Source organism: Heterodontus francisci, chromosome 1 (genome assembly GCF_036365525.1).
Source record: "Heterodontus francisci isolate sHetFra1 chromosome 1, sHetFra1.hap1, whole genome shotgun sequence".
Classification (NCBI taxonomy): domain Eukaryota; kingdom Metazoa; phylum Chordata; class Chondrichthyes; order Heterodontiformes; family Heterodontidae; genus Heterodontus; species Heterodontus francisci.
The window spans coordinates 180,051,392-180,070,562 of NC_090371.1; the positions used below are offsets into that span (position 1 = coordinate 180,051,392).

The 19,171-nt window shown below is 46.0% G+C and overlaps 1 protein-coding gene across 3 annotated transcripts in view; it reads right to left on the reverse strand.

Moving 5' to 3' along the window:
* fras1 (Fraser extracellular matrix complex subunit 1) overlaps nt 1-19,171 on the reverse strand; it is a 617,312-nt gene that overhangs the window by 360,518 nt on the left and 237,623 nt on the right. For all 3 annotated transcript variants that reach the window (XM_068039139.1, XM_068039130.1, XM_068039149.1), the window contains exons 3-5: nt 12,759-12,866; nt 6,807-6,899; nt 4,029-4,188 (exon numbers count right to left, since the gene is read on the reverse strand). In XM_068039139.1, coding sequence (XP_067895240.1) covers nt 4,029-4,188; nt 6,807-6,899; nt 12,759-12,866 — 361 coding nt within the window. The remainder of the gene's footprint in view (nt 1-4,028; nt 4,189-6,806; nt 6,900-12,758; nt 12,867-19,171) is intronic.

Sequence of the window (19,171 nt, forward strand, 5' to 3'; positions counted from 1 at the left end):
AACAGCCGTCAACAATTACCCTTTGTTTCCTACCACTAAGCCAATTTTGTATCCACCTTGCTGCATTTCCCTGGATCCCATGGGATTTTATTTTTTTAACCAGTCTGCCATATGGACCTTGTCAAAAGCCTTGCTAAAATCCATGTAGACCACATCAACTGTACTACCCTCATCTATCTTCCTTGTTACATCTTCAAAAAATTTGATCAAGTTGGTCAAACAAGATCTTCCCTTAACAAATCCATGCTGACCATCCTTGATCAAACTGTGCCTTTCTAACTGACAGTTCACCCTGTCTCTCAGAATAGATTCCAATAATTTGTCCACTACTAAGGTTAGACTGACTGGCCTGTAATTATTTGGGCTATCCTTCGCTCCCTTTTTAAACAGAGGAACAACGTCAGCAGTTCTCCAATCCCCTGGCACCACACCTGTATCCAGTGAGGACTGGAAAATGATGGTCAGACTTTCTGAAATTTTCTCTCTTTGCTTCTTTTAACAGCCTAGGATACATTTCATCTGGCCCTGGTGATTTATCAACTTTCAAGGATGCTAATCCTATTAATACTTCCTCTCTCCCTATGTTTATCACATCCAGTACTTCACACTCTTCCTCCTTAACTACAACATCTGCATCGTTCCCCCTCTTTTGTGAAGACAGACACAAAGTATTCATTAAGAACCATACCAATATCTTCCACCCCTACACATAGGTTACCTTTTTGGTCTTTTATGGGCCCTACTCTCTCCTTAGTTATCCCCTTACTCTTAATGTATTGATAAAACATCTTTGGGTTAACCTTGATTTTGCTTGCCAATATTCTTTCATGCCCTCTCTTTGCTTTCCTAATTTCCTCGTTGATTTCACCCCTCCACTTTCTATACTCCTCTTGGCCTTTTGTACTATTGAGTTCTCGGTGTCGGACATAAGCTTTCCTTTTCTGCCTTATTTTACCCTGTAGGCTCCTTGACATCCATGGGGCTCTAGATTTGGCCGTCTCACCCCTTTTCTTTGTGGGAACATGTTTACTCTGAACCCCTTGAATCTCCCCATTGAACGCCTACCACTGTTCTATCACTGATTTACCTTCAAGTTGATGTTTCCAGTCCACTTTCGCTAAATCGCTCTTCAGTTTATTAAAATTGGCCTTGCCCCAATTGAGAACTCTAACTCCTGTTCTATCTCTGTCCTTGTCCATAATTATGTTAAAACTGACTGAATTATGATCAACTACCACCAAAAATGCTCTCCTACTACCACCCCTTCCACTGCCCATCTTCATTTCCTAAAACTAAATCTAAAACTGTGCCCTCTCTTGTTGGACTTGCTACATACTGGGCAAAAAGGTTCTCCTGAACGCACCTCAAAAATTCTGCTCCCTCAAATTCTTTCACACGAAAACTATCCCAGTTAATACTGGGGTAGTTAAAATCCCCTACTAGTACTACCCTATTGTTCTTTCACTTCTCAGAGATTTGCCTTCATATCTGCTCTTCTATCTCCCTTTGACTGTTTGGGGGTTTATAGTACACTCCCAGCAGTGTGATTGCCCTTTTCTGTTCCTTAACTCAATCCACATGGCCTCATTTGATGAACCTTCCAACATATCATCCCTCCTCACAGCTGTTATAGTTTCTTTGACCAGAATTGCCACTCCCCCTCCTTTCTTAACCCCCTCCCTATCGTGTCTGAAAGCCCTGTAACCAGGAACGTTGAGCTGCCATTCCTGTCCATCCTTAAGCTATGTTTCTGTAATAGCTATGATGTTATACTGCCACATGTCTATCTGTGCCCTCAGCTGATCTTCTTTATTTGCTATACGAGAAAGATGGCGCGATCAGACTATGTCTGGATCCGAGTAGGCACTCAAGAGGTGTCCAAACAAAATGCCTACACTTGAAGAGCTGAACCCGATGTTTGCCGCAGCCAAGTATTTCTCTGAACTTGATGCAAAACATGGGTATTGGTCAGTTCACCTGCCTGCAGAGTTGCAGGAGTTGACAACTTTCAGAACTCCATTCGGAAGATGTTCTACGTCTGCCATTTGATTTGCCAGTAAGCCAGGACATCTTCCAGCAGCACATGAGCAGTCACTGAGCATGTTTCTGGTTGTGTCTGCATTGCAGATGATATTGCTGTTGTTGGGCATTTTTGTTCTAATATGACTTTGTACTGAATGTACGTGAGCATACGTTCGAATACGTAAATAGATTAGACATACGTCATCATAGGAAATGATGTCGTCTATCAGGTGATTCAGTTGTTGTAGTGTTGGTGTTAGTCAGTCGACAGCACACGTAACGAGCTCTTCTGTATAAAGAACCCCATTTGTTATTTACCAACTTGTTTGATTGTGTTTGTGTTAAGAAACAAAGAGAAAAAGCACAACAGATATAATGTCTCATCCAAAAGGTGGGACCTCCAACAATACAGCATTCCCTCAGTATTGCACAGAAGTGTCTGTCTAGATTAGGGTTGTCCAACATACGGCCCGCCAAAAGTTTCCATCCGGCCCGCAGATGCAAACTGTACCCGGGGCCATTCCTCATCCTCGCCATGGCTGGAGATGGGAAATTTCCCTTGGTCTTCTTCTTGCAGAGCAGCCTTTTAAGAAACATCACGCTGTCAGTTTCACAGGTGACAGCTGCTGAAGCAGGAACGTGCTTCCCAACATCGGGCAGATTAGGGGTTTTACGACTTTTTTTAGAAGCCTGCGGGAAAACCCTGAATTTGTCAGACGTTGGGAAGCACATTCCTGCTTCAGCTGTGAAACTCAGCGCGATGTTTTTAAACAAACTGAACAATCACAAAACCGCTGCGCTGAGCCCTCCTGCGCATTGCAAATGTCACAGAAAGGTGGGACGCAGGGGTGGAAAACAGAGAGAGGGGAACAGGGGAGGGGGAAAACAGAGAGAGGGGAACAGGGGAGGGGGAAAACAGAGAGAGGGGTGGACAGAGAAAGAGAGGGGGACAGAGAGAGAGAGGGGGACAGAGAGAGGGGGACAGAGCGAGAGAGGGGGAAACAGAAAGAGAGGGGAAGAGAAAGGGGGGAAAGAGAGAGAGGGGGGAAACAGAGAGAGGGGGGAAACAGAGAGGAAGAGGGGGAACAGAGAGAGAGAGGGGAAACAGAGAGAGAGAGGAAACAGAGACAGAGGAGAAACAGAGACAGAGGGGAAACAGAGACACAGGGGAAACAGAGAGAGGGGGGGCAGTGGGCCAGAGAGAGAGGGGTGGTGGGACAGAGTGGGAGGGTGGGACGTGGGGACAGAGAGGGGCACGGTGAGGGGGGCTAACAGAGAAAGCAAGGATGACACAAAGAGGGGGGAACACAAGGAGAGACAGAGAGAGAGACAGATGGATATCTGTCCAAAATGCTCTGCATCGCTACATCAAGTGTGCAGGCAGAGACTGACCACTTATGCAAGCAAAAACAATGACAGGTATGTCACCAAATCAGTTTTCAATATAGTGACGAGAAAGTAAGTCAATAAATTAGTCTTCTCATTTAAAGCTTCTTCACAAAAATGCACATTTGTTGTTGTTTTTATTGGTAAGATAAATTTTTAATGCCTTTATCTTTTGAAATTTGCTCACCAGCCCCACGGGCCAAGCAAAAATCTTAATGCAGCTCTCCGTCCGAAAAGGTTGGACAATCCTGGTCTAGATTATGTGCTCAAGTTCTGAGTGGGGTTTGAATAGATAATCATCTAACTCAGAGGCAAGACTGCTATGAAATCAGCCAAGGTGACTATTAAAGCACGCAAAGAAAAGATCAGATAGTGCAACTCAAGGTCTGTAATCTTTTGATAATTTTTTCATGCATCCATCCCTCACATATTAATGATTCTTTGCTTTCACTCATGAATTAAGAACAAACAATGAAGTAAATGGTGAAACAAACATGACAACATGACGCAGACATGAAGGGCCAAATGGCCTATTTCTGTGCCATACATTTTCTTTGTTTCTATGTCGCATTTAACCCGCAACAGAAACACAAAGTGAGCAGTAAAATTTGATGTCTTACCTCCGGTCTTGACACATTTTGGACAGCAGTCTCCATCTGGAGTGTATTTAATTTCCCCTCTCCCACAGGAAATGAGCGGACAATATTTTAAGCCACATTCAACTTTCTTGTTGATGCAAGAGCAAACAGTACACCCTGTAGTCATCCACTCTGTCTCATGCTGCAAGAAAAAAAGCATGAAGCAGGAGTCACCATTACCTCTAAATTACAATAAATATCTGGTATCTATTCGTTGAAAATGACACTCACTGATATTTATACATTTGTTGAAGTCCTGTGTTTTTCTAGTACAGTGAAGCTCTCCTAGCCATGCTCCAGGAGTAGGCTCCTCTCTCCCCATTTTGATGTCCTTTTCATGATATTTTTTATTCAAGTCTTTTTTTAAATAATTTTATAACGAGTGGAGCCCAAAGCAGTGATTTAGACTCACTTTCACATCTTATGAAGATGTATTAAAGTCATGTGGCAGAACATGTAACTGTGAAATGCCTACAATGCTCGAGTTTGCTATGTCATAAAAGTGACAGCGCAGAATGTGACTCACCCATTTCACTCCATATTTAAGAGATAGGTGTGTTGAAAAATGACAACAAACTAACCAAAAAGTAAAACAATACTGTGTAAGTGGAATACATGTTAGGCATCATATTTTATAACAAGTTGCATAGCAAGGAGTTACATTGTTGTGTAATCCCTTATTGTGATTTACTTCCTGCAATACACCAGTCAGCACCATTTACTTCATTATCCATGGTATCTGTTCTGTTTACCATTGTGGTTTCTGCTTGCTTGTTATTGAGCTACTGCAAGTAAATAAGAAGCTCTGTCTCATATTCATCACAAATAAAAACAGAAAATGCCGGAAATACTCAGCAGGTCAGGCAGCATCTGTGGATAGAAAAACATAAGTCAATGACCTTTCATCAGTACCATTCGCGACTCCTCAGATACTGAAACAGTCCATGTCCACATGCAGCAAGAACTGGACAACATTCAGGCTTGGGCTGATAATTGGCAAGTAACATTCGCGCTACATAAGTGCCAGGCAATAACCATCTCCCCTTGACATTTATCCTGTCTCCCCAAAGCCTGTCCACCATCTACAAGGCACAAGTCAGGAATGTGATGGAATACTCTCCACTTGCCTGGATGAGTGCAGCTCCAACAACACTCAAGAAGCTCAACTCCATCCAGGACAAAGTAGCACTCTTGATCGGCACCCCATCCACCACCTTAACATTCAGTCCCTCCACTGCCAATGCACAGTGGCAGCAGTGTGTACCATCTACAAGATGTACTGCAGCAACTCACCACGGCTCCTTTGACAGCACCTTCCAAAATCACGACCTCTACCACCTAGAGGGTCAAGGGCAGCAGATGCATGGGAATACCATCACCTGCAAGTTCCCCTCCAAGCCACACACCATCCTGACCTGGAACTATATCGTCATTCCTTCACCGTCACTGGGTGAAAATTCTGGAACTGCCTTCCTAACAACAGATGGACTGCAGTGCTTCAAGAAGCGACTCTCTACCACCTTCTCAAGGGCAATTAGGGATGGCCAACAAATGCTGCCCTGGCCAGCGATGCTCACATACCATGAAAGAATAAAAAAGCAGGGGAGTTCTCCCTCATGTCCAGACCAATATTTATCACTCAACCAATATAACTGGAACAGATTTTATGGTTATTATCTCATTGCTATTTGTGGGATCTTGCTGTGTGCAAATTGGGTGCTGTATTTTAACAATAAAGCAGTGAATACACTTCAAAGATACTTAATTGGCTGCTCCACTTTGGGACATCCTGAGGTGATGAAAGTATGCTAGTATTTCTTTCACTTTTTCCGCACTGAAAGGAAAATGTAAAAGCAACTGAAAAGGTGCAGTGTGAATCCACTAGACTCTTTATGCTGCCCTTTGGTGACTTCATTCGCAGACATAAGAACAACTTGCACATGTATTGCAACAGCTCAACCTTCACACCAACTCTCTCGACCCCTCCACTGGAGTTGTTTCCAGACTTGCTATCTGACATTCAGTCTTGGACAAGCTGCAATTTCCTCCAGCTTTGGGCTCCATCACAAACTCCATTCCTCACCACCAATTCCATCCCCTTCCTCAGCCACCAGACTGTTTGCAAAGTCAACATGGTGTTCAATCCTGAGCTGAGCTTCTGCCCACATATCCTCTGCATCAAAAAGGCTACCTATTCCCACCTCTGTAACATTTCCTGGCTCAGCCCCTACCTTAGCCTAACTGCTGCTGCAATGCTTATCCATGGTTGTGTCATCTCTAGATTTGATTTTTCCAATGCTCTCCTAGTTAGCCTCCCATCCTTCACCCTCCATAATGATCAGCTCAAGCAAAACTCTGCTGCTGTCCAGATCCTAATATGCAACAAATTCTGCTTATCGATCACCCCTGACCTTGCAGACCCAGTCCCCCAATGCCTCAAATGTAAAATTCTCCATATGAACACAAGTCATTGTTATTACTCATGAATGTTACCATAGACAATGGCTTACAATTACGAAGGGAGTCTTGAGAAGTTAGGGCTATTTACATGAGAGCTGACAAGGTTAAAGGGCAGTGCAAAAATGGTATTCAAGATTATGAATGGTTATGATACACAGCAATAGATTGTTTCCACTTGTTGGCAGGATGGTTATGAATGGACACAAATGGAATAACATCAAGTGTAATACATATTTTAAATATATTCTGCTGTTCAACTCGATTTTTGTTTTACAGATCTGAAAACAAGAGGCCATTTACCCCATGAATCTGTCCTTCATATTCACAGAAGTTATGGGTCCTCAAAGCACACTCAGGACAGCATCTATCTGGACTTATTTTGAAGACTTCCCCCTTATAATGCGAAGAACAAAACATGAGTTATAAAATATTTTACATAAAATCGAAAAATAGAATGATGCTTTTATTTTTACAATTAAGAGCCAATAGTTATGTAACAGTAATGATATCTTCAGCAACAGCTTTTAAATTACCTCTTTACACAGCTTTTATTACAAATTCTAGATACATTTTCAATTCCTAATAAGCAATGGATTTGGCATGTAAAGGCCTGTTACCGGACCCGAACCCAATGGGACCCGGCGACATGTGTCGGGTTCGGGTCAGGTCGGGTCGCTCTTCCGGGTCCGGCTTTCGGGCTCAGGTTGGGTCAAGCCGGGTCTGGGTCGGACACACATAGCAAGAATTGCATTTTGCTCTGATGGTAAGTGTCAAAAGTTGAAAAGCCTACTTGAACTGGGAGTCCGGGACGTCAAGGAGGGAAACTCTGAGTCTGCGCACTGAGCGACTCTATGACGTCATCACGCTCATGCTGCAGCTTCCTGCAGATTGGGAGTTGGAAGGTAGGTAAAGGGAACATTCCGGTGGTTGGGTCAGGCTCGGATCGGGCTTGGGTCGGGTCGGGTCGGGTCGGGTGTGGGAAAAAATGGAAGGACTCGGGCCAGGTCGGGCTCATGTCCGATGTGGTTCTGTCGGGCTCGGGTCGGATTTTCTTTTTGTGACCTGAGCAGGCCTTTATTGGCATGCAAAGTAATGGAATAGCATGGTGGTGGCAGGATTTCAGTAAAACATAATGCTGGCCGTGTAAAATTATGTTGATCAAGTGTTACAATTACAAATTATTTGCATCCTAATGTGGGTTGTGTCGAGAGAATTTTGAGCTACTTATGGTAAGGATCTAGTTTTCATTTTCTAAAAAAAGTAATCAAAAGCTGGAGGCCCTTTCCCAACCCCCCCAATGGTTTTTTTATAGGCCAACAGGACAAACATCAACTTATTCCCAACCCGACCTCCCCCCACCAACCTGGTCACATTCGCCCTTCAACCCCTTCCCACCATCCCCACAGCCAATAAAAAAAAAAGGTTTCCTAACTCCTACCCTCTCCCGCCCTGATAATTTCAGTCCGCCCCACTCCTCACCAGTGGGATCTTGCCTTGGAACGCCGTATGGAGTTCCGGAGGTGTGCGAGTTGCAGCCGGTGCCTATAATATCAGCATGGGACAGCCACCTGGACCAGCAAAGTTCATTCGAATCAATTACAATGCATTTACATACTAACATTAAGGCACGCCGCCAGGCAACGGGGAGGTGGGGGGGGGGGTCGCACCGAGCAAAATGTGGCATGTTCTTCGCGGCGTCATTGTGGATTGTGGGCCTCCCCCGCAAGTATTTTACCCCCCCCCCCCCCCAATTATGTTGAGGGGCTGGTAAAATCCAGCCCAATGAGTCTGGCTCTCAGTTGTCCAGCAGTCATTGTCACTGCATCTGGGCCAGATCTTCACCATCAACATTGTCATCATCAGACTCTATGGCACTGTCTGGCACCATCTAGAACTTTCCTACTTGTAAAGATGTAAAGCACACGACCAACAATTCACAAGACAGTACTGAGCGCATACTAAAAGGAAATGCAGACATATCCAGACACAGAATCTGAGCATCTCAACAGCTTGCTCAATTCTTAATTTTCATGTGTGCTCCATTGCAGGGCTCCTCTGCAGCACTGGTGACCTTATAAGTAAGACACCACAAGCCAATCATAATAGCGGATATTTCTTGTCACGTAGCAGCCATGCCTCTGCTGTTGAAATAGAGCTGAGACACTGTACTGAAAGTATAAATGCATCACAACAGCTCCTAGCATCTTGTGAATTCACATGAAAGAAGCTTTGCCTGTCACTGCAGATGGCTTGCACATTTACAGGTTCATTTAAATATGAAGGTTTACCTTTGGCCACATAATGTCACACTGGTGCAATCATCAGCTTCTGCAACCCTGGGCAACCCAACAGTTTTGAAAAATTGTATGGTCCTTAGAATTATTTCCTGCGACTTCTATCGTAGTATCATTTACAAATTTTGACACGCCTCTGGTCCAATATCAAAATGATTAGTGTACACAGTGAACAGAACTCTCTGCAGCATTATTACCTATTTCCAACCATTCTGAAATGTTACAGATGTATGTAAGATAGAAATTGATGTAGACGGGGTAATCTGGAACAGTACTTTAAGATGAACAGTGAGAGGTTATAAGGGAACACAGATTTAAACTAGTAAAAGGTAACCTAATGACTGGTATCAGGAGTTCCTTCTTCATGCAGAGACTGAGCATCACTTCGAATGAACCCCAGGCAAAGTAGTGGAGGAAAAAAAACCATGGGATGGTTTAAGAAACAATCAGATTCAGCAGTGGGGAGTGTTGGTGTTGTTTTGGATGGATGAATTAAGATGGTTCAAATGGTAAAGATCTTGTGATATAACATAGAATGAGCACAGGCAACCTCTTGTTATGTATGCATTTTCATTCAAAAAATACAATATATACCTGCCAACTATGCCTTCTTCTCAATACCACACATGAAGAGCTCAATTCTACATTTTTCATGCGTGTCAGCGTGGATGGTAACACACTGAGGCAGACTTTGTGATGAAGCCACCAGTCCTGCCATCGGGACCGGAAGTAGGTGCAGCTTAGATTAGGGCCACAAGCAGCCAGCTGCATGCGATCCAGCAGCGTCCAGCCAATTAAGGAAAATGAGGCACAAGGACTGACCAATTACGGGGGCGGAGGTGAAGGCGTGGTCATCTGACACCACGGTAGGTGCTGCCACCATTTTTAAAGGGCTGCCAGATCTGCATTTAATATTGCTGTCTGCAAAAATAAGATTTCCAGAGTCCTGACAGGCTGCAGAGCAATGGTAGACCCCAGGTGGACCCACAGTTAGGTGATGCCTCCCTCCAGGTGCCCTTACAAGTTGCCAGGGAAAGGGGGAGATTCTCTTCCCTATGACTGGGCAGAGGAGAGCTGGAAGCCTGATCAAGTGAGCTGACCACAGATTGCGGAGGAGGTCAGCAGCCCTGCAGTCACCCCAAGGACATGGATTCAGTGCTCAATGAGTTCATATGGGCAGCAAAAGTGAGTAACTCTTAAAGCCTTCAGCTCTTGGGCATTGAATTCCTCAGAGGAGGGTGCGCTGGGTGGAGAGGGAGTGCCCACCCAGATGTGAGCAAAGAGTCAGGGGCTCTTCACATGTGTCACTAGTCATATCCTCAATGGGTAGCCTTTGTCTCCAAGGATACATCCTTGAAGGTGCGCGGGTGGCCAGAAAATATCTGGTACCTGGGACTGCCTCAAAATGTAGGCAGCATGACAACTTCCCGGGGAGCAAGCACAGACCTGCAGGATCCGTTTACAGTGGTTGCAGTCCAGTTGTTCACTGAGGAAGGGGAAGCCCTTCCTGTTGATGAAAGCTGCTGGCTGATGTTCAGGAACCTTGATGGCCACATACATGCAGTTGGTGACCGTCTCCACGTGGGGGAATCCAGTGATGGCCCCGAACCTGATGGACCTCTCAGCTTGAGAGTTAGGATCCGTATGGAAGATTAGTTGCCTGCCCTCCTAAAAGGGTACATGTAACCTCCTCAATGTACCGATAGGCCACCGACTGAGAGATCCCACACATGTCCGCTGTGAATCCCTGGAATGGTCCAGAGGCATAGAAGCTCAGTGCCACGGTGACCTTCAGCACGACTGGAATCCACAAATGGATTTCCACCATGTCCTAGAGGCACAGCTCATCCTGAATCAAAGTGCACGTCAGTGACGGCCTCCCTGGAGAGGCGCAGTCTTCTTTGGCACTGCCTCTTGGGGACCCAGTTGAAGAGGAGGTGCAGCAGAGTGGGAGGGAGGTCCAGCACCTGGAGCAGCACTGCAATGACCTGCGAGCCCACAGGAAGGTCAGCAGCAGCCTCCAGATGGTGGAGAAGGGAACAGGGAGGAAAGTCAGGTGGCTCCCCCATGCAGAAGAAGCTACCCTCCATGGAGGGTCTACCAGTTGGGTCTCCACTACCTGCAGATGTCCAAGAGGCACAGCTCATCCTGAATCAAAGTGCACGTCCCTGGAGAAGTGCAGTCTTCTTTGGCACTGCCTCTTGGACATCTGCAGGTAGTGGAGACCCAACTGGTAGACCCTCCATGGAGGGTAGCTACTTCTGCATGGGGGAGCCACCTGACTTTCCTCTCTGTGCCCTTCTCCACCATCTGGAGGCTGCTGCTGACCTTCCTGTGGGCTCACAGGTCGTTGCAGTGCCGCTCCAGGTGCCTGGACCTCCCTCCCACTCTGCTGCACCTCCTCTTCAACTGGGTCCCCAAAACCTGGATGAGTGAGGCCCATGGTAGGTGGCCTCTCCCTAAGTTCTAGGCCTTTACTGCCAGTAGCTCCCCTCCTTCCCCCACTTGTCTCCACTGACAAGGTGGCACTTGCCTGTTGCCTCCCAGAATTGCACCCCCGCAGTGCTGGGACCTATGCCCCACTCCTCAGACGATGCCCTCCCTTCTCCACCCTGCCTGGCAGTTGATGCTGCCTCTCCCAGTGGCCTCCCCTTGCAGCCAGCAATGAGCTCCTGCCTCCATGTCACCTCCCTCAACCAGATGAGGCTCTGAAGCACCATGATTCCCGAGCACCTTTAATAAAATTTAAAACTATGAATAAAATCACTGTCAATAGGCCTCTTAAGTACCTTAGTTGCCTACCCATCACATCGATTTCTGATCTCCGCCCTCCATGTTTGCCACCATGCACAAAATCAGGATGGGACATCACGACGTTGGACTTCCTGTCTGACATCTCCCATCCTGATTTTATGCCCCCTCCTCCCCTATCTCCATTCCTGTCCCCAAGGTCCACACAAAATTCAGCCCATTGTTTCTCGTTTTGCCTCAAGGCACTATTTCAGTTCACTTTTTTGGCAGCTATGCTCTGCTGAATAAATATTAGTTTCTCTCCAGCGTGGATTTTCACCTTATGTACAGGGAAATCCATGCGGTGATTGCACGGCACAACACAAACACTGCATCTATTTTATCCATGTTAAATAAGCAGTTTAAATGGAAAAATAATTCTGTGGCCATTGCCATGGCCAAGTGTCTTGTGGGTAATAACCATAACTGGCAAAATTCTGGCCTTGCTTTTTAATCTGCTATCCCGTCCCAAATTGAGGTCAGAGTCTCAGTTCTCCTTCTAGATGATACATGGCTACTAATTTGCACAGGGCCAGAGGCAGGTGAAATATGTCTCTAAGAGTAAATGGTGGTTGGATTTCACGGGGGTGAGAGGGGTGGGGAGAAGGAGAAGGGGAAGGGGGCTTTCCCATACTGGGAAATTCCTTAGCTCCCACCAGCCTACCACCCAGGCATTTGGACACCAGAAAGAACCCACCCTACACATTAGTTTAGAGGGGAAAGTGTGGCCTTCCCGGGGTCCAGGGCAAAGAATTTCAAATCTTCAGTGCCAGTATCCTCAGCTGGTCCCCAAGTAGCTCGCTAGTGCCACATTTCACATTCACTTCCTTTAGCAGGTGCCCAAGATGCAACCATACAGCCACTGGAAGCCAACAATGTTATGGTAATGAAGTGAACTTGCCCTAAACCCAGATAATCTGGTATGTTAGCAATGGAGGTCAGTGACTCCTCCTCCATTTCCCTTAAGCGAGTAATTTTCAGATCTCATATCAAAAACATAAATGATTGTAAATAAAACACCATTATTCAGGTATAAAATATATTTCTAATAATGTAATGCATGTACCTATAAATCTGAAAAACATCATCCACTAATATACTTAAACTAGGTTATCATTACTCATCATCCATGTCAAAAGGTACTAACAATACATAACTGCATAATTACCTTCTGAAAATCACACTGAGGATTCTGACATTGTGTAACCTTGCACAGGACAATATCACTGTGGCAGCTGCAATCTTGGCAGGAATCTGGCTTCCAAACTGTATTATTCTGTAGAAAAGAGCAGAAAAGATGTTACATTCAAGACAATATTCCCAGATTAAATTCTGCAGTTTTGACTGCATTGTGGATTTAGATTTCACCAACCTCACAATACTCTGCAGAACTGGCAGTCAGCATTTTGGGAGCCAGTCCATATGTTAACAAAGTGGACCAAGTTACTCTCCCATCAAAGCCACTTCTGCTCTAGTGCTGCTGTTGTTTGAAGTCATTCCAGCCACTGCAGATTGTAGGCAGAAATTCTTGAGAGAACAGGAATTCCCACCCAAGAAGGCAATAGTCATAATCATTTCCTGGAAATAGTAGCAACTCACAGGGAAGAAAGAAGAGGTATGTGGAGGGAAAGGAGTCAAAAGAGAGAAGCTGGGAATGGCACTGTGCGAATAAAGTGGGGAGAGTCAGGATCTGCTATTTCAGAGAAGGAAATGCGAAGCAAAATCGGAGCAGCCATTTGGGAGGAAAGATGGAAAGGGTGGGAGGAATTGCAAACAAATCAGGAGTAGACTGATGGGGTACAAAGTGATTTAAGAGATTGGAAATTGGTCTGAATGTTAGCAAATTAAATTTGGTGTCAATAAGTACAAATTGATGAGAGTAGGGAAGGAGAATGAATGTTCAAGCTATAAACCAAAAGGTTTTCATCGACAGTATACAGCATATCAAAAGCTTTGGGGTTTTTGATGGACTGATTATTGAAACCAACTACATAGCAAATGGTAGTGGTTATAAATAATGCAAATATAATCTTGGGGTGAATAGAAAACAATAAGATGTGATATTCAGCCTATACATTGGTGTGCCCTTATCTGCAGTACTGCATGCAATTCTGGTCATTATCTCACAAGAAGGACATTATGATTCTGGAAAAGCTGCATCTGACACTTGACATTATACACAAGAGGCTTGATTTTTAGCCCCTGCTGGGGCCAAAAGCAGAGGCGGGCAGTTGCTAAAAATAGCACTGCCAGCCAGTGCACCAGTTCCCAGCTCCATCCCGCCTCTGGTCCATTTTCCTGGAGGTGGGATGAGTCGGATGGGGGTGATGGGGCGGGAGGCTTGGCAGAGGTGCCCACCCGCATGCACCAGGTAGCCCATCAGGCTTGTTAAGGGCCACTTAAGGCCAATTAAAGGAGGTCGACTAGGATTTATCAGTCATCCTCCAGGTTCCCACAGGTGGTGGGGACCAGTTTAACCAGGGGGCCAGCGTGCCAAGCATACTTAGAGGCCCTCCCTGCCTGCCTCGGTGCAGCAGCTGCCACAGTCCACCCAACCACACCACCTCCCCCATCCCCGCACCCTCACCCCCATACTGGTGGCCTGGCTGCAAAAGCAATTTTTTATTTAAACTCTAAAAAGGTGGGAGAGAGGGCACCTCGATTTTGAAGCACCCTCTCCCTCATTTACCTTCTACTGCATCCTGCTGCTACGATCAAGCTGGACGGTCTCTGTTTGGCCCTCTAGTTTCTAGAGCCCACCTGCCGTCCTTAATTGGACACAAATCATTAATTGGTTACTCCGAGGAAAATCACATTGACTGTTTCCCATGCAATGCAAGCTTCTGACCCCCATTTGAGCTTAACGACAGGGTCCAGAAGCTCACAGGGAAAATCCTGCCCATGGGGTTCCTCCAATTGCCCACCATATTATCAACAGAAACCCCAGAGAAGTAGCTACCTGTACAGTTTCTCCAAGGTTTGCCTTTCTCTTCTATCAAAGTTACAGCAGCTGATTGGAATATTCCCTTCTGAAAATTCCAATTGAAGGGACTAAACAAGGTGGAGAAGCAATCTTACTGAGCTGTCCAAGATCTTTAAAATTATTGACACATGGAACCCTGAGAAACAGTTTTTTTTTGTTTTTCAAAAATATACTTTATTCATAAAAATCTGTAAAAATACATTATAAAACAGTACCAAGTTGACATTTCAGAAAGTGCAAAGGAAATCAGTTTTCTTCAATACAGGAGTGAGTTGCCTCACAACCCTTCCATTCCATTTTACATGCAAACCCATATTTGGTGTATAAAGCCAGTGGGATTTCCCATGGGACCAGCCCTTCAGTTCACTATGGTGGGAGGACCTTACACAGTGGTCTTTCCCCATTCAGCTTTTGCAATGGAACCCTGAGAAAGAGTTTGCCAGGGCCTTCACCATGACAATGGGCTTAGGAAGAAACTCAGAAGAAGGAAGTTGAACAGGCTGGTCAGATAAAACCAATTCACAGTGAAGGTGGTGAATTTTTAGAATCCCTGTGAGGTAACTGAAGCTGATAAATATTTGCAATTTTAGGAGGTTGTTAGACATAAGAACACAAAAAATAGGAGCAGTAGGCCATTCGGCCCCTCAAGCCTGCCCCGCCATTCAATAAGATCATGGCAGATCTGCCCCAGACAGGCATTCGACAAGTAAATAATTCGAGGGATACTGGTACTGAAAGTAAGTATTCTGTTTCTGAACTCTGGAACTAGCCAAACAAAAGGAAATCCATACAATGGGGGGAATTTTATGTTCTCCCCCGTGTCGGGTTTGGAGGCAGGGAAAGCGTATAATCGGGCCAGAAGGTGGTGGAGTGGGGGGGGGGGAGTCACCTCCACTCAAATTAAGTCTGGGGTGGGAAGGCCTACGTACGAACATATGAATTAGGAGCCTGCTCCGCCATTCAATAAGATCATGGTTGATCTGACTGTAACCTCTACTCCACATTCCCGTCTACCTCCAATAACCTTCACCCCCTTGCTTATCAAGAATCTATCTATCTCTGCCTTGAAAATATTTAAAGCCTCTGCTTTGACTGCCTTTTGAAGAAAAGAGTTGCAAAGACTGTGAATGGCCTTCCTGCTCCACTGCCAACTGAGACCCTTAAGTAAGCAATTGATACCCAATTATAAGCCTCATCCCACCACCAATGGAATTAGCCCAGCATGGGTGGGCCTGTCACCACAACCCAAACGGGTTGCTTGCTGGCTCCGGGGAGGTGGCAGGGTGCTGGTGGGGTGGGGGGAGGGGGATGCCCCTCAATAAATGGAACTTACGAGGGACCCAGCATTGGGACAGGGGCCGCTGTGGACCACACCCCTGCCTTGCTGCCAGTTCCCCTACACCGCCCTCCCCCATTAAACCCCTCCCACCCTGACTTATCTGCAGCCTGTTTCCAGGGCCTCGAGAGAGTCCAGTACCGGCAGCAACCACTGCCTCTGCAGTGGCACTGCTCATTTAAAGAGCTGTCGGCCTCTGATTCGACGATAGCTCTAAGCAGGCGAGACTTCCATCGTAGGGTTCCTCAATCCTGGCGAAGGTCCACCACTGGGAAGCGGCGACATAGTGGTATTGTCAATGGTCCAATAACCCAGAGGCCCAGTGTATTATTCTGGGGACACTGGTTTGAATCCCACCACGGCAGAAGGTGGAATTTGAATTCAATTAACAAATCTGGAATTTAAAAAAGCTAGTCCCACCGACAGGACAGAGCCACCAGAGGTGGCGGCACTGTGGTATACATTCGGAAGGGAGTTACCCTAGGAGTCCTCAACATTGACTATCGACCCCATGATGTCTCATTGCATCAGGTCAAATATGGGCAAGGAAACCTTCTGCTGTATTACCACCTAACTGCTGGATGATGAATCAGTGCTTCTCCATGCTGAGCATCATTTGGAAGAAGTACTGAGGGTAGCAACGGTGCATAATGTACTCTGGGTGCATCACCAAGAGTGGCTCAGTAGCACCACTACCGACTGAGCTGGCCAAGTCCTAAAGAACATAGCTGCTAGACTGGGTCCGCGGCAGTTGGTGAGGGAACCAACAGGAGGGAAAAACATACTTGACCTCGTCCTCACCAATGTGCCTGTCGCAGATGTATCTGTCCGTGACAGTATTGGGAGGAGTGACCATTGCACAGTCCTTGTGGTGACAAGGTCCCATTTTCACAGAGAACACTCTCCGTCATGTTTGGCACTAACACCGTGCTAAACTGGGTAGATTTTGAACAGATCTAGCAATGCAAAACTGGGCATCCATGAGGCGCTGTGGGCCATCAGCAGCAGCCGAATTGTATTCAACCGCAATCTGTAACCTCTTGGCCTGGCATATCCCCCACTCTACCATTACCATCAAAGCCAGGGGACCAACTCTGGTTCAATGAAGAGTGCAGGAGGGCATGCCAGGAGCCGCACCAGGAATACCTCAAAGTGAGGTGCCAGCCTGGTGAAGCTACAACACAGGACTACTTGCATGCCAAACAGCGGAAGCAACTTGAAATAAACCGGAGTAAGTCATCTCACAGCCAACGAATCAGATCTGAGCTCTGCACTCCTGCCACATCCAGTCATGAATGCTGGTGGACAATTTAACAACTAAAAGGAGGAGAAGGCTCTATAAGTATCTCCATCCTCAATGATGGGGGAGCCCAGCACATCATTGCAAAAGACAAGGCTGAAGAATTTGCATCCATTTTCTGCCAGAAGTGCCGAGCAGATGATCCATCTCTGCCTCCTCCTGAGGTCCCCAGCTGCTTCATTAGTGACCTTCCCTCCATTATAATGTCAGAAGTGGGGATGTTTGCACAATGTTCATCAGCATTTGCAACTCCTCAGATACCGAAGCAGCCTATACCCAGATGCAGCAAGACCTGGACAACATCCAGGCTAGGGCTGATAAGTGGCAAGTAACATTTGCGGCACACAAGTGCCAGGCAATGACCAACTCAAACAAGAGAAAATCTAACCATCACCCCTTGAAGTTCAATAGCATTACGATCACTGAATCCCCAACTATGAATATTCTGGGGGTTACCATTGATCGGAAACGGAACTGGAGTAGCCACATAAATGCTGTGGCTACAAGAGCAGATCAGAGGTTAGGAATACTGCGGCAAGTAACTCACCTCCTGACTCCCCAAAGCCTGTCCACCATCTACAAGGCACAGGTCAGAAGTGTGATGGAATACTCCCCACTTGCCTAGTTGGGTGCAGCTCCAACAACACTCATGTAGCTTGACACCATCCAGGACAAAGATTGATTGAGACCCCATCCACCACCTTCAACATTCATTCCCTTCAATACTGAAGCACAGTGACAGCAGTATGTACCATCTACAAGATACACTACAGCAACTCACCAAGGCTCCTTTGACAGCACCTTCCAAATCCACAACCTTAACCATCAGAAGTACAAGAGCGGCAGCTGCATGGGAACACCACCACCTGCAAGTTCCCCTTCAAACCACACATCATTCTGACTTGGAACTATATCGCTGTTTCTTCACTGTTGCTGGGTCAAAATCCTGGAACTCCCTTCCTAACAGCACCATTGGTGTACCTGAACCCCAAGGACTGCAGCAGTTCAAAGCAGCAGCTCACCACCACCTTCTCCAGGGCAATTAGGGATGGTCAATAAATGCTGGCCAAGCCAGTGACACCCACATCCCACAAATATATATAAGAAAGTAGAGATAAGAAGATAAGATGCATTTAGGTCTGATGATTTTTAAAAGTATTCACTGCAAACCTTGCGTTCTTCCCCGGCAGAGGGGTGGGGGGCGGGGGAGGGTGGTGGTGGAGTTTCAAAAATGGCACAGGCCTGTTTTAAAAACAAGAAATGCTTGAAATACTCAGCAGGTCTAGCAGCATCTGTGGAAAGAGAAGCAGAGTTAACGTTTCAGGTCAGTGACCCTTCATCAGAACTGGCAAATATTAGAAATGTGAAAGGTTATAAGCAAGTAAAGTAGGGGTGGGGCAAGAGATAACAAAAGGAGAAGGTGTAGGTAGGACGAGGTCACAGAATAGCTGACCAGAAGGTCATGGAGCAAAGGCAAACAATATGTTAATGGTGTGTTGAAAGACAAAGCATTAGTGCAGATAGGGTGTTAATGTACTGAAATTGAACAGCCGCAAGTACAACCATGGAAAAAAAAGTGGGTAAGCAAACTGAACAAATTAAGATGAAATAAAATAAAATAAACACAGAAAAAAATATAAAAAAGAAAAAGAATAACTAAAAATAAAAGTAAAATGGGGGGGGGGGGGCTTGTCATGCTCTGAAATTATTGAACTCAATGTTCAGTCCAGCAGGCTGTTGTGTGCCTAATCGGTAAATGAGATGCTGTTCCTCGAGCTTGCGTTGATGTTCACTGGAAATCTGCAGCAATCCCAGGACAGAGATGTGAGCATGAGAGAAGGGGGGAGTGTTGAAATGGCCAGCAACCGGAAGCTCAAGGTCCTGCTTGCAGACAGAGCGGAGGTGTTCCGCAAAGCGGTCACCCAGTCTGCGTTTGGTCTCCCCAATGTAGAGGAGACCACA